The sequence below is a fragment of the Alligator sinensis genome, unplaced genomic scaffold (genome assembly GCF_000455745.1).
Source record: "Alligator sinensis unplaced genomic scaffold, ASM45574v1 scaffold441_1, whole genome shotgun sequence".
NCBI lineage: Eukaryota > Metazoa > Chordata > Crocodylia > Alligatoridae > Alligator > Alligator sinensis.
The window spans coordinates 443613-456217 of NW_005842313.1; the positions used below are offsets into that span (position 1 = coordinate 443613).

The 12605-nt window shown below is 46.2% G+C and overlaps 1 protein-coding gene across 4 annotated transcripts in view; it reads left to right on the plus strand.

Moving 5' to 3' along the window:
• TP53I11 (tumor protein p53 inducible protein 11) overlaps positions 1-12605 on the plus strand; it is a 51765-nt gene that overhangs the window by 25800 nt on the left and 13360 nt on the right. For all 4 annotated transcript variants that reach the window (XM_025209861.1, XM_006028428.3, XM_006028427.3 and 1 more), the window contains one exon: positions 1327-1490. In XM_025209861.1, the coding sequence (XP_025065646.1) occupies positions 1362-1490 (129 nt within the window). In that variant the 5' untranslated portion in view covers positions 1327-1361. The remainder of the gene's footprint in view (positions 1-1326; positions 1491-12605) is intronic.

Genomic DNA, 12605 nt, shown 5'->3' on the forward strand with positions numbered 1-12605 from the left:
ATAAGGTGGCTGCCACTCTTCTGAGTGGATCTCCCTCCTGGGCAGCTTTAAAAGACTTGGGGTTCTCTTCTTGTGTGGACACATGCCCATTTTTTATAAGAACTCCCCAAGTGGTTGATCTTTCGATACTTATTGCTCTCCTTGCTCACAGGCTGAGCAGAGATGAATGGTAGCTGCTACTGCTGTGGCTGGTGCTATGGCACTGAGGGCTCAGGCTGCTGCAATAACCCCATGGCATGGGCTCCCCAGAGGCTGCCAGTCTGGTGCCCTCTCTAAATCAGGGCTGGTGCCTCACTCGCCCAACCCAATCTTGAGAGGGTTCAGAGGAGGGCCACTCGGATGGTCAGAGGCCTGCAGGCAAGGTCCTATGAGGAGAGACTGAGGGACCTGGATCTCTTCAGCCTTTGCAAGGGAAGGCTGAGAGGTGATCTTGTGGCTGCCTATAAGTTAATCAGGGGAGGGCAGCAGGGAATCGGAGATGCTGTATATACTAGGGCACCCCTGGAGTAACTAGGAACAACGGCCACAAATTGACGGAGAGCAGATTTAGGCTGGACATTAGAAAGAACTTCTTTTCGGTAAGGGTTGCCAGAATCTGGAATGGGCTTCCAAGTGAGGTGGTGCTCTCTCCTGCCTTGGGGGTCTTCAAGAGGAGACTGGACGAGCACCTAGTTGGGGTCATCTGATCCCAGCACTTTTTCCTGCCCAGAGCAGGGTGTCGGACTCGATGACCTACTGAGGTCCCTTCCAACCCTAACATCTATGAACCCCTAGACATGCTACTTGCCTGCCCTGTAATGAGAAGAGTAATGGCCTGTTGTTCACAGAGGGGCCCAACTACTTTGGAACTCACTGGCTCCTATACATGTGCAGGGAGCCTGCTCCGACATGCTGTACTTCCAGGAGGTTGGAGCAGATTCGATTAATCAAGGCTGCTGGAGCATGGTAATTACTGCAGATTCCAGCATCACGTGTATCAGCGTCCCTACACTGAAAAATGGTGGGACTCTTTAAACTAAAGCTCGTTCAAGCTTTAGTTCAAAGCGCCCCACCACCATTTCTCAGTGCAGGAACGCTGACACACGTGACACTCCGGGCACTTCTAATTAGCACGGCTCTTGGAGCTGTACTAATTAAAGCAACCCCCCAGACCCCTCAAAATACGTCTATAAACGCCCAGTCATGCCAGATGCTGAATATTTCATCAGATGGGCTAGACACATCTTTTAAGATGCTTTTTAGTTCCTTTAAGAAGAGCGTACTAAGTCCCTCGTAGGATTGAGCCCCTGCTAAGCGATGCTTATTTTCTGGACGTTGTCATTTCAGTTTCTGCCCAAGCCAGCGACTGCACGTGAGTCACCATGGCAACCAAGCAGCCCCCACCTTTGATGAAGAAGCACAGCCAGACAGACCTAGTGAGCCGACTGAAGACACGGAAGATCTTAGGAGTTGGAGGGGAAGATGATGATGGGGAGGTTCATAGATCAAAGGTAAGGACTGCCAGAGGAGACTGTGGTAATATAGCACCTTTGCAGGTGTACAGAGAAGGGACTGGCTGGCCCTAAGAGAGAAATAATGAGGGCCATATTTTTGGCAGCTCTGCAGCAAGGAGAAAGGTGATAAGAAACGCTCTTAAAAATGGTCACCCCCTTGATGTCCATGGAGAGTGTGAGAATTTGGGAGCTTGCACCTCCTTCTTTAGGGCCTGCACAAAGAGGAAAAACTGGTCCCATGTCTGGTCTGTGAAATGAACAAGTGCATTTGAAAGTCACATTAAGACTCAAGAGGCTCAGTTATAATGTTTTCACATGCTGGAGCGAGGAAAAATACATGCGCAACTTGCCCATTTATGAATTCAGTTTTTCTGGGTTAAATATTCACAGGGGGATCATGATAAACAGAAGCTCATAGGACATTTACCCTTGGGGGTTAGAAGCAAAGAGATGCTCTACATTTGAATTTTCTGGTGCTGTGAAGGCTTAATGGCAGGTCAGCAGTCACTGGGGAGAGATGTCACTGCAGAAGAATGGCCAATAAATGTGAGAAATAACTGGATAAATAGTGGCATGAATCTGAGTTGACAGATCTTTTTTTTTTCTGTCTGAGGTACAAATAAATGGCTCGTGGGGAAGAGACCTTCAGATTCCAATACTCCCCAAGCTTTGTGGAAGCTCAGATCCTGATCTGAGCAAATATCTTGGGCCTGTCTCTTGGATGAGCAAAACCAACACCCTGTATCTGAATGTGAAGTCAGAGGTTCAGGCTGCTCTCTAGATGATGAAAATAGGTTTCTAAGAAAGACTGGCTGGGATAATGGGGCTGGGTTTCTGCCTGAGGATAGGACTAAGCAATGAGGTGCAGTCACCTCTCCAAGTGCCTGTTTTTTCCCAAGTGTAACATAATATCTAACATCTTGATCAGTGAAGCAATTCAGAACAGAATGGGCAAGGAAGATAACTGGGGAAGGCAGGAAAGAAGGAAACAACAGGAGTGTATGTAGAGGTAGATGGAAACTAGGAGACGGTATGCTCATTGGAAGAGACTAATAAGGGGGAAATGGGGAGGGAGGAATTTTGTGGGGAGAGATAGGGGATTGATTAGAAATTAGGCTTGACTTTCTCAAATCCTAGTATCTGCTTTATTTAGGATTTTAAATGGCCCATCACCCCTAGGACCATAAAGTATTTGCTGTGCTGCAATTTCTGGACCTCATGAATGACTGAAAATGGCTCTGGGGAAAAGAAAAGAAACAGGCCATGCACATGTATCTATGTGTTTCTGTGACCACTTGACTCTCTCCCTTTCGTCGTTTGGTTCAGAGGCATGAGCTTTTGTAGGCAACAGCTATGATGAAGTATGATGTCTAACAATGCTGGCTGTTGTCTATGATGGAGATGCTGCTGGTTGATGGAGCCTCTTTCCCAGTCTTGTAACCTTTGTGACTTTCAATGGAGGTGGAACTGGTGCTGGGCAGTGGAGCCTGCCAGTGCCTCTGACCGTGGCTGCCTGGAAGCAGTATAGGTATGCTCCAGGGAGCAAAGGAGGCACAAATGTAGTCTGGGTCAGCTGTTGTGACCTGCATGGGGGGTGCCAGGTTCATGTTCCTTTCAGAAGGCCAGGAGCACTTCATCCATATGAAGTGTAAGCTGGTGTCTTCCCTGGAGGAGAAGATTCACAGATTGGAAGCATGGGTATCCATGCTGCATTGCATCTGGGATCAGGAAGATTATTTGGACAAGAGTTCAGAAAGGCTGGTACTGGAGGGGCCAAAGAGCAATGTGGAGAAGTGGCAGCATGTGACTACTCGAAGAAGGGAAGTCTCTAGAACTGAAGAGGAGAGGACTGAAGTCAGCAACTCCTTTCAAGCAGTCTGCGGTGGAACTGCTGAGGCAGAGGAGAGGACATCTGCAGGCATGAGGCAGAGGAGGCAGCAGCCTAGAGAGCAGGAAGTGCAAGGCTCCAAGGACAGGGGTTCCAAGACCACTGCACAAAGAAAGAAAAGAATAGTAGTATTGGTTAGTGACTCCCCTCTGCAGGGGACAAAGGCACCAATTTGTCCAGATTTGGGGACCTGGGAGACATGCTGCATGCCTGCAGCCCAAATTCAGAGAGTCTGCCAAAGCTCATCTGTCCTTTGGACCACTACCCCTTTCTGTTTGTCTGTGTAGTTGCCAATGATACGTCCAGGAAAATACTGATCACATCAGAGGTGACCATGAGGCTCCTGACAGAAGGATTAAGGAGCTTGGAGCACAAGTGGTGTTCTCATCGTCATTGATCCTTCCTGTGGAAGGCAAGGGTCAAGGCAGAGACCATAGTATCCTGGAAGTGAACGCATGGCTGAGATGGTGGTGTCAGTGTTAAGACTTCAGCTTCTTTGACAATGGATGGATGTTCTTGAGAGGAAGACTGCTATGAAGAGAGAGGATCCATCTGACAGGAGCAGGGAAGAGTATCTTTGGGTGTCATCTGGCCAACCTAGTCAGGAGGGATTTTAAACTAGGTTCCATGAGGGATGGTGATCAAAACCCCCCCAGCAACAGTGCACACAGTCCAAAGGAGAAAGGACTTGAAGCAGTGTAATTCTGAGAGTGGGCCAAATTGCTACAGAACTGAAACAAGTCACGCAAAAAGAAAGGGAGGAGGTCAAGATGCAAAATGCATCTGATGCATGTATACAAATATGAGCAGTATGGAGAATAAACAATATGAGTAGTTCTTTTCACAAGCTCCTGCCTAGGAAAAGAACTACAACTTGATTGTCATCACAGAGACTTGGCGGGACAGCCCTTATGACTGGAATATAAGCATGGAGGGTTGCGCTGTGTTTCAGAAGGACAGGGTTGGGAGAAAAGATGGTGGTATTGCCTTGTACATCAAAAACACATACACTTGTTCCCTGGTTCAGGAGGAAGAAGATGGCAAAGCAGAATGCATTTGGATGAAGATGAGAGGTGAAATACGCTGCACTGGTGTAATGGTGGGGATTCATTATAGGCCACCTAATCAGGAAGAGGAAGTGGATGAGGTACTTCTCAAGCAGGTGACAAATCTGTCCAAAAGCTATGGGATGGTACTGACAGGACTCGTCAATTTTCCAGACATTTGGTGGAAGAACAATGCAGCCAAACATAATGTCAAACCAGTTCCTAACTTGTGTGGAGAACAACTTTCTCTTCAAGAAGGTGGAAGATACAACTATCTTTGATCTTGTCCTGACCAACAGGGAAGAGCTGTTGGAGGATGTGAAGGTGATGGGTAACTTGGGAGGAAGTGATCACAACACACTAGAATTTTAGATCCTGAGACAGGGAAAACATGAGGTCAGTAAAATTAGGACGCTAGACTTCAAAAAGGCAGATATTTTCTGACTCAAAGAGTTAATAGGCATAGCATCTTGGGAGGATAGACTGAAGGGTAAAGGCACCCAGGAAGGCTAGGAGCTTCTAAAGGGCAAAATATTGAAAGCTCAACATAACTGTCCTGATACCATGCATATGTATGTAGGGAACATGAGAAAAACAAATGGAAGTGTGGGATCATTGCTTAACAACTCAGGACAGCTGGTTACTGACACTCGGGAGAAAACTGAACTCCTGAATGACTACTTCGCTTTGGCATTTCACTGCACTAAGGGAAAAATCATGAAAATCATGCTAGATAAGGTTCAGAATGGGCATGGTGGGAATGACCGCCTTCCTACCATTGACCTTGAGCTGGTACATGATCAGTTAGAAAAATTAGACATTTATAAGTTAGCAGGACTGGATGAACTTCATTCAAGAGTGCTGAAGGAGCTGGCCAAAGTCATTGCAGGACCTCTGGTGAAACTCTTGCAAAACTCATGGCACTTCAGGGGAGGTCCCTGAAGATGGCCAGCATTCCCATCTTCAAGAAGGGGAGGAGAGAGGACCATTTCACTGCACTAAGGGAAAAATCATGAAAATCATGCTAGATAAGGTTCAGAATGGGCATGGTGGGAATGACCGCCTTCCTACCATTGACCTTGAGCTGGTACATGATCAGTTAGAAAAATTAGACATTTATAAGTTAGCAGGACTGGATGAACTTCATTCAAGAGTGCTGAAGGAGCTGGCCAAAGTCATTGCAGGACCTCTGGTGAAACTCTTGCAAAACTCATGGCACTTCAGGGGAGGTCCCTGAAGATGGCCAGCATTCCCATCTTCAAGAAGGGGAGGAGAGAGGACCTGGGAACTATAGGTCAATTAGCCTAACTTCTATCTCAGGGAAAATCCTGGAAAAATTCATCAAAGAGTCTATGTGCATGCAATATGTTTGTAGAAGGTAGGATTCTGAATGACAGCCAGCATGGCTTCATCTCGGGCAGGTCTTGTTTTACCAGTCTTGTTACCTTCTATGACCAGGTAACTCACCACCTGGATAAGACAGAGGAGGTCAACATTGTATACCGAGACTTCCAAAAGGCCTTTGATCTGCTATCTCATGATGTTCTCATGGGGAAAATTGAAGGACTGTAGGCTTAACTGCTCGACAGTTAGGTGGGTAGGAAGCTGGGTGCAGAGTAGGACCTAATGAGCAGATCTGTGTCGTCCTGCTGAGAAGTGGCCAGTTGTGTCCCTCAGGGGTCTGTGCTTGGTCCAGTGCTTTTCAAGACCTTTATCAATGATTTAGATGTGGGGGTAAAGAGCTCACTGGCCAAGTTCGCGGATGACACCAAGTTATGGGGGAGCATGATCATGCTTGGAAAATAGGCTGCAGATACAGGCAGACCTAGACAGGCTGGCAAGTTGGGCGGATTAGAACCAAATTAAGTTGAACATTGAGACGTGTAAAGTGCTCCACCTGGGGATGAACAATCCCCAACATACTTACAGTCTTGATGGTGCCAAACTGACTAGCACCATGACTAAAAGGGACCTAGGGGTAATAATAGACCACAGTATGAACATGAGACATCAGTGTGATGCTGTAGCCAGCAAGGCAAACACTACTCTGGCATGCATCAACTAATGCATCTCAAGCAAAACCAAGGAAGTGATTCTCTCGCTTTACGCAGCATTGTTGAGGCCACAGCTGGAGCGTTCTGTCCAATTCTGGGTGCCGCACTTCAACAAGGATGTGGAAAAGCTTGAGAGAATCCAGAGAAGAGCCACCTGTATGATTTAGAGACTTGCAAGGCAAACCATATGAGGAAAGGCTGAGGGACTCAGGCCTCTTCAGCCTAAAAAAGAGAAGTCTGAGAGGGGACTTGGTAGCAGTTGACCACTATATCAGGGGAATACATAAAGGGCTCGGCGAACAACTGTTCACCAGAGCACCCTTGGGGAAAACCAGGAGTAATGGCCACAAACTCCTGGAAGACTGTTTCAGGTTTAACTCTAGGAAAAGTTCTTCACAGCTAGGGTGTCCAGACTGTGGAATAAGCTCCCTCCAGAGATGGTGCAATCTCCTACCCTAGAAATCTTCAAGAGGAGACTGGATGGTCCCCTCGCCGGCAGGGGGCTGGACCTGATGGTCTTGCGAGGTCCCTTCCAGCCCTTAACAATCTATGAAACACAAAAAGAATGGCAAGAGACCAATGTGATTGCACAAGGCATTTTAAAAATTGCTCAAATGCAAAAGGAAAGCACACAGGCAATGGAAAAATTGGCAGGTCATCAAGGAAGCATATCAGGAAATAGCAAGAACCTGCAAGACAAAATCAGGAAGGCAAAGATAAAGAATTGGATGCACCTGGCAAAGAGGTTAAGGACAACAAGAAGAGGTTATGTAAGTATGTTGACCGGAAAAGAAGGACCAAGGAATCTGTGGGTCCTCTGGTAACAAGCCAGAGAAAACTCCTAGCTGAAGAGAGAGAGAGAATGCAGAGCTACTCAACAGCTACTTTGCCTCAGTCTTCACAAAAAAATTAAGCTGCCAGACACCAAATAGAAATTATCTGGAAAAGGAAGGGGGAAAGCTGAGGGAGTAGATAACAAAAGAGATGGTGAGAGACCTTTTGTTGGGTCTGAATGAATTCAAGTCATCAGGACCAGATGAGTTTCATCCCAGGGTTCTGAAGGAACTGACCGAGGAGATCTCTGAGCCCTTGGCAATGAACTTCATGACATTTTGGGAGGTGGGCTAGGTTCCAGAGGACTGGAAAAGTGCCAATGCGGTGCTCTTTAAAAAAAAAAAAAAAAAAAAAAGCAAAAAGGAGGACCTGGGGAACTACCGACTGGTTAGCCTCATCTCAGTACCTGGAAAGTTACTGGATCATATCCTATGGAACGCTATTTGCAAGCATGCAGTCAGCATGGATTTATGTCAAATGAACCTGATCTCCTTCTTTGACAAAATAACTGCTTGGATAGATGAAGGGTTTGGTGTGGATGTAGTGTATCTGAATTCAGCAGGCCTTTTGACAAGGTTCCATACAACCTTCTCATAAACAAATTGGAGAAATGTGGGCTGGCTACAACTACTACAAGGTGGATAGATAACTGGTGCAATAGCCACAAGCAAAGGGTAATTATTAATGGGTCCATGTCAGAATGGCAGGAGGTTTCAACTGGAGTCCCACAGGGATCTGTCAATACGTTTATTAACAATTTGGATGCCAACATAGAAAGCTTCTTGACCAAGTTTGCAGAAGACATGAAACTGGGAAGGACTGAAAACATGCTGGAGGATGTGAGTGCAATTCAGATGGATCTCGACAGATGGGGAAGTTGGGCTAGACCTAACAGGATGAAGTTCAGTGCAGACAAATGCATGACACTACACCTCAGGAGGAATAATGAAAAACACAGATACAAAATGGGGGACACCTGGCTGGATGGGAGCATTATGGAAAAGGGCTTGGGAGCCTCGGTAGATCACAGACTCTATATGAGTCTGCAGTGTGATGCAGCCACACAAAAGACAAATACAGTTTTCAGGCTGCATCTGTAGAAGCATTAGGTGCAAGTTGCGGGAGGTGGTACTGCCTCTCTCAGCACTGGTTAGGTTTCATCTGGAGTAGCGTGCGCAGTTCTGGACTCTACATTTTAAAAAGAACATGGAGAAGTTAGAGAGGGTCCAGAGGTGGGCACCAAAGATAATCAGGGATTTGGAAGGCAAGTCACATGAAGAGAGCCTGAAGGAGCTAGGCATGTTCAACTTATGGAAAAGGAGACATGATAGCAGTCTTCAAATACTTAGAGCTGCCATAAAGCAGAGGGAAAGCACCTTTTCTGTCTTGCTGAACAGAGGAGGATGTGGAACAATAGCTTGAAGTTGCTGCAAAGTAGATTTAGATTGGGTATCAGGAAAAACTTCTTCACCATTAGAACAGTGAGGCAGCGAATAGACTGCCAGGGGAAGTTGTGGGCTCTCCATCACTGGAGGTATTAAAAAAGAGCTTGGACAGCCACTGGTTGGGGATGATTTAGGCATAGCTATGCCCATTTTCTACCATGTGTATTTCCCATGCTTCTGGGCTTTGCTGGTTGCTTTTACCCACCTCCCTCTTCTTTCTGCTATGTGTCCCAGAGGCATTGGGTGTTGGTTACAGCCAAGTCTGGGGACTTCAATTGGGGTATGCTGATTAACCTGCTAGGAGGAAAGCCAAGGTTCCTGGCTAGATGGTCTTTTCCCTCTCTCAGGGTCTGACTGGTCATCATATTTGATGTCAGGAAAGAATTCTGGCCAGATCGGTATGGACTGTGGGGGGTCTTGCCTTTCTCTGTAGCAGGGGATGTGGCCCTCTACCCAGGACTTCTTGAGAGTATATTGACAACATTTATAGAAGAAGGATGTTGGCTGCCATGGTTTTCCTGCTTTACCTGTGGCAGGTTAGGGTCCTAGGACTATGTTGTGTCAGGGTTGAGGGTAGTCATATGTAGAGTTTTTAGTTTATGGTTGTATGGAATAGTTTGAATAGGGATGATCCTGCATCAGGTAGGAGGATGGACTAGATCAGCTTTTCTCAACCTATGGGTTGTGCCCCAAAAGTTGGTCACAAGAATATGTGAAGTGGCTGAGAACAAACTTTAAAAAATGAATTCTCCTTTAAAGGAGAAAAATGTGGGCAACCGTGTCTTTTCCCTTGAAGACTGGCAGAGTTCCAGCCTGCAAGGGGCTGCTTGGGGGCCCCCATGCCCTATACACACCCTATCCTGCCCAAAACCCATCCCTGCACACATTGGGGTGGAGGGAGGCTGGGGCCTGGGGGCGGGGGCAGCAGGTTGGGAGTGAGGTGGCCATCAATGTTTACAGATGGGTCCTGGTACAAAAAAGGTTGAGAACCACTGGACTAGATGAGCTCTGGAGGTCCCATCCAGGCCTACTTCTCTGTGATTCTATAACACTTAGGCCTCTCTGAACCAGTTAGTCTCTAAGGTACCACTCTACCCTGCATGCTGTCTAATCTGGCTAATGATCTGCCTTTCCTCCTCTGGTGCATCCAGGTCTTTAGGAAGCCTTTTGCAACTGAGAAGCAGCCACATCTGCTGTGTGATCCAGTAAAATGACAGCAGTGGGTGGAATTGCCAGGCCTGTGGGGGTGGACGGTCCTAGAGTCTCAAGCTGGTATTCTCACCTCATCAGAGATATTACTTTTTAAATTTGGGAGTATACGTGAGTCTGTGGGTGGTTTACATTTCTTTGGAGAACACAGACAGATACACATCTCTCTCTCTCTCTCACACTCACACAGCTGCATCCCTCTTTTCCTCTTTGTCTTTGTCTCCTTTCAACCTGTTGCATGCATACTGACACATAGGCATCCAAATTGCTTATACAGAGATTCAGAAGCAGTTCTCTGACTGCTCCTGGGCTCCTGACAGGGCATCAGAAACACTGGGCAGTGTAAGACTCTGAATAATAGTGACAGACAGTTGTTTGGGGGAAGGCATCACTGAACTCAGTCCACAGTTATGCTGGGCCCAAGCTGAGTGTGGGAGGAGGTGGCTCTGAGACGCATTCCCTAAATCCAGAGCTATACAGGAGCTGAATCAGCCCATGAGAGAAGTTAGAGCAGTTGCAGGAATGAAGTTCATTCCTAGGGCTTATACCATTGGCCCAGAGACAGCTCACCTCAATTTCACCCCCTTTCTACCTTTCATCCCATATTCTCCCCACCTTGGAGTGCCCTCTATATGGGGAGGGGAGCCTGAGGATTACCTCCAAGTTGCCTCTTTCGGGGCATGTGTCATTAAGAATCATCTGGATTGACATCTGGCTCATAGTCTCAGGAGCTAGACATGGACAAGACAGACAGTGACAGGCCTGTCTCTTACAAATGGATTATTGGTCACTTTTTAATGCTATCCAGATCATTTTATCTAAATGAATTAAAAAATGTTGCAGCTAGGATGGGCCAGGAAGGATGTTTGGTTGGTTTTGTTTTTGGGTTTTTTTCCCTTCCAGTCCAGACTTCCCCAGCTGAGACTTGTTACTGTGACAGAGAAACATAATCACATTGTCCAGGGGCTTACAATTCAAGCCCTTTACAAACTGACTCTTCTGTTTTTAAAGCTGAAAACAGACCTCAAGTTTAAATTGGGTCTGATTGGCCCTGGCTTTGACTCCCACCAAAACAGGGTGGTCCTTTACACACAAAGCTTGAATGGCAATAAATTCAAACTAGCCATGATTTCCCTGGGCAAAAAGGGTCCTTAAAATGGGACAATGGGTTTATAAATCTGTAGGATCTCTCTCTTCCCCCCCCCCCGAAAAGAAAAAAAAAAAGTCTTTGTCCCTGAAGAAATTCAGCATCTGTTTTTTAACAGGTTTGAACTGAATTCAGACCCTGCCATCCCCAAAACCAGACACACATTCTAGTTCTGCAAGTTTAATTTAATTACTGTGCCTAAGATTTGTAGCAGGGGAGGAAATGGACATTTGGCAACACTTGAAAGAAGGTGATGTATCATATTTGGGTGGAAACCTGCACAGGAAAAGATCCCTTGGAAAATGGGTAATTACAACAAGTATTTGATGTCTGCTTGTATGTGGGCCAGAGAGATGTAATCCACATTATCTGGAGTTTGAAACATAACTCTATGTGAAATTAAAAGCTAATTGATCTTGTGCATTGACCAGAGGGTGCAATGCCCAAACTGCTATTTTTTTTATATCCACATATGTGCGTTTGCATGTGCGCGCGCATGCACACACACGCTTCTGTCCCTGGAGGCCTGTCATGACAGGTTACAGCAGTAGTTTTAGTGTGCTACATAGAGTTATCCTAGTGTTTTAGGTTTGGCCAGGAACTGCATTTAAATTAATGAATATGAACTTGGTCTTTAAATTGTTAAACTATTGGAGGAGTTTTATTAGGACATCCATTAAATGTCCTCTGAGCTGATCTTTTATGGCCATGACACTTCCAATCACTTCACTCACCATGTTCTAATGCAAGTACTCTGGGAATTGGTGTAATGATTTACCAGGCCTTTAGAGTCTGTGTTGCATTGGGTTGCAAACAGGTATGTGAAGCCCATTTCAGCAAAACAGCAGCTCTAGCAAATGTGTGGGCTCATTCTGGCCCCTGTATTACATGCTCCTCAAGGTCACCTGAACCAACACTTGGTTTCATTTCGTTCTGGAGAACTGAGAAAGAGGAATTTGCCTAAACACAGCTAGCTGTAAGTAGTTTTTGAGGCCTAGTACAACTCCCACCCTTTTCTCTGTCAGGAAATGACACAGACTGGAATGCAAAGCCTCCTTTCCTCCCCAGCTGACAATGTTACCTGGAGATAAGCAGGAAGCTCCTTTTGGTCTCCTATTGTCATTTGCTTAGTAAAGATTTCTCTTTGCTCTGGCATTGTGCCCCCTTGGATGCTCTGCATGTTTATTTGGAAGTCTTCTCTGTTGTAGGCTGCCTTTAGTCTCTGCCCTTGGTTCCCTGTCTGTAAAATCCAGCTGTCTTCATCCTGTTCATGCTAGCCTCTTCCTTGGTGCTTGGGGGTCCCTTGTAATTCACTAACCTGTTTTCTTAATTTACTTTTCTTCAAGTTCTTTGAAACTGGCCCAAAGGATTCTTGGCTGCATCTGGGGATATAGGTTTCTACACGACACCTTGACATAGAAATCGGGGAGTAAGACAGAGGCCCTTTGGCAACTGTGCAGGCAGAGGTGATTGCTATTCTGCAGTAGCT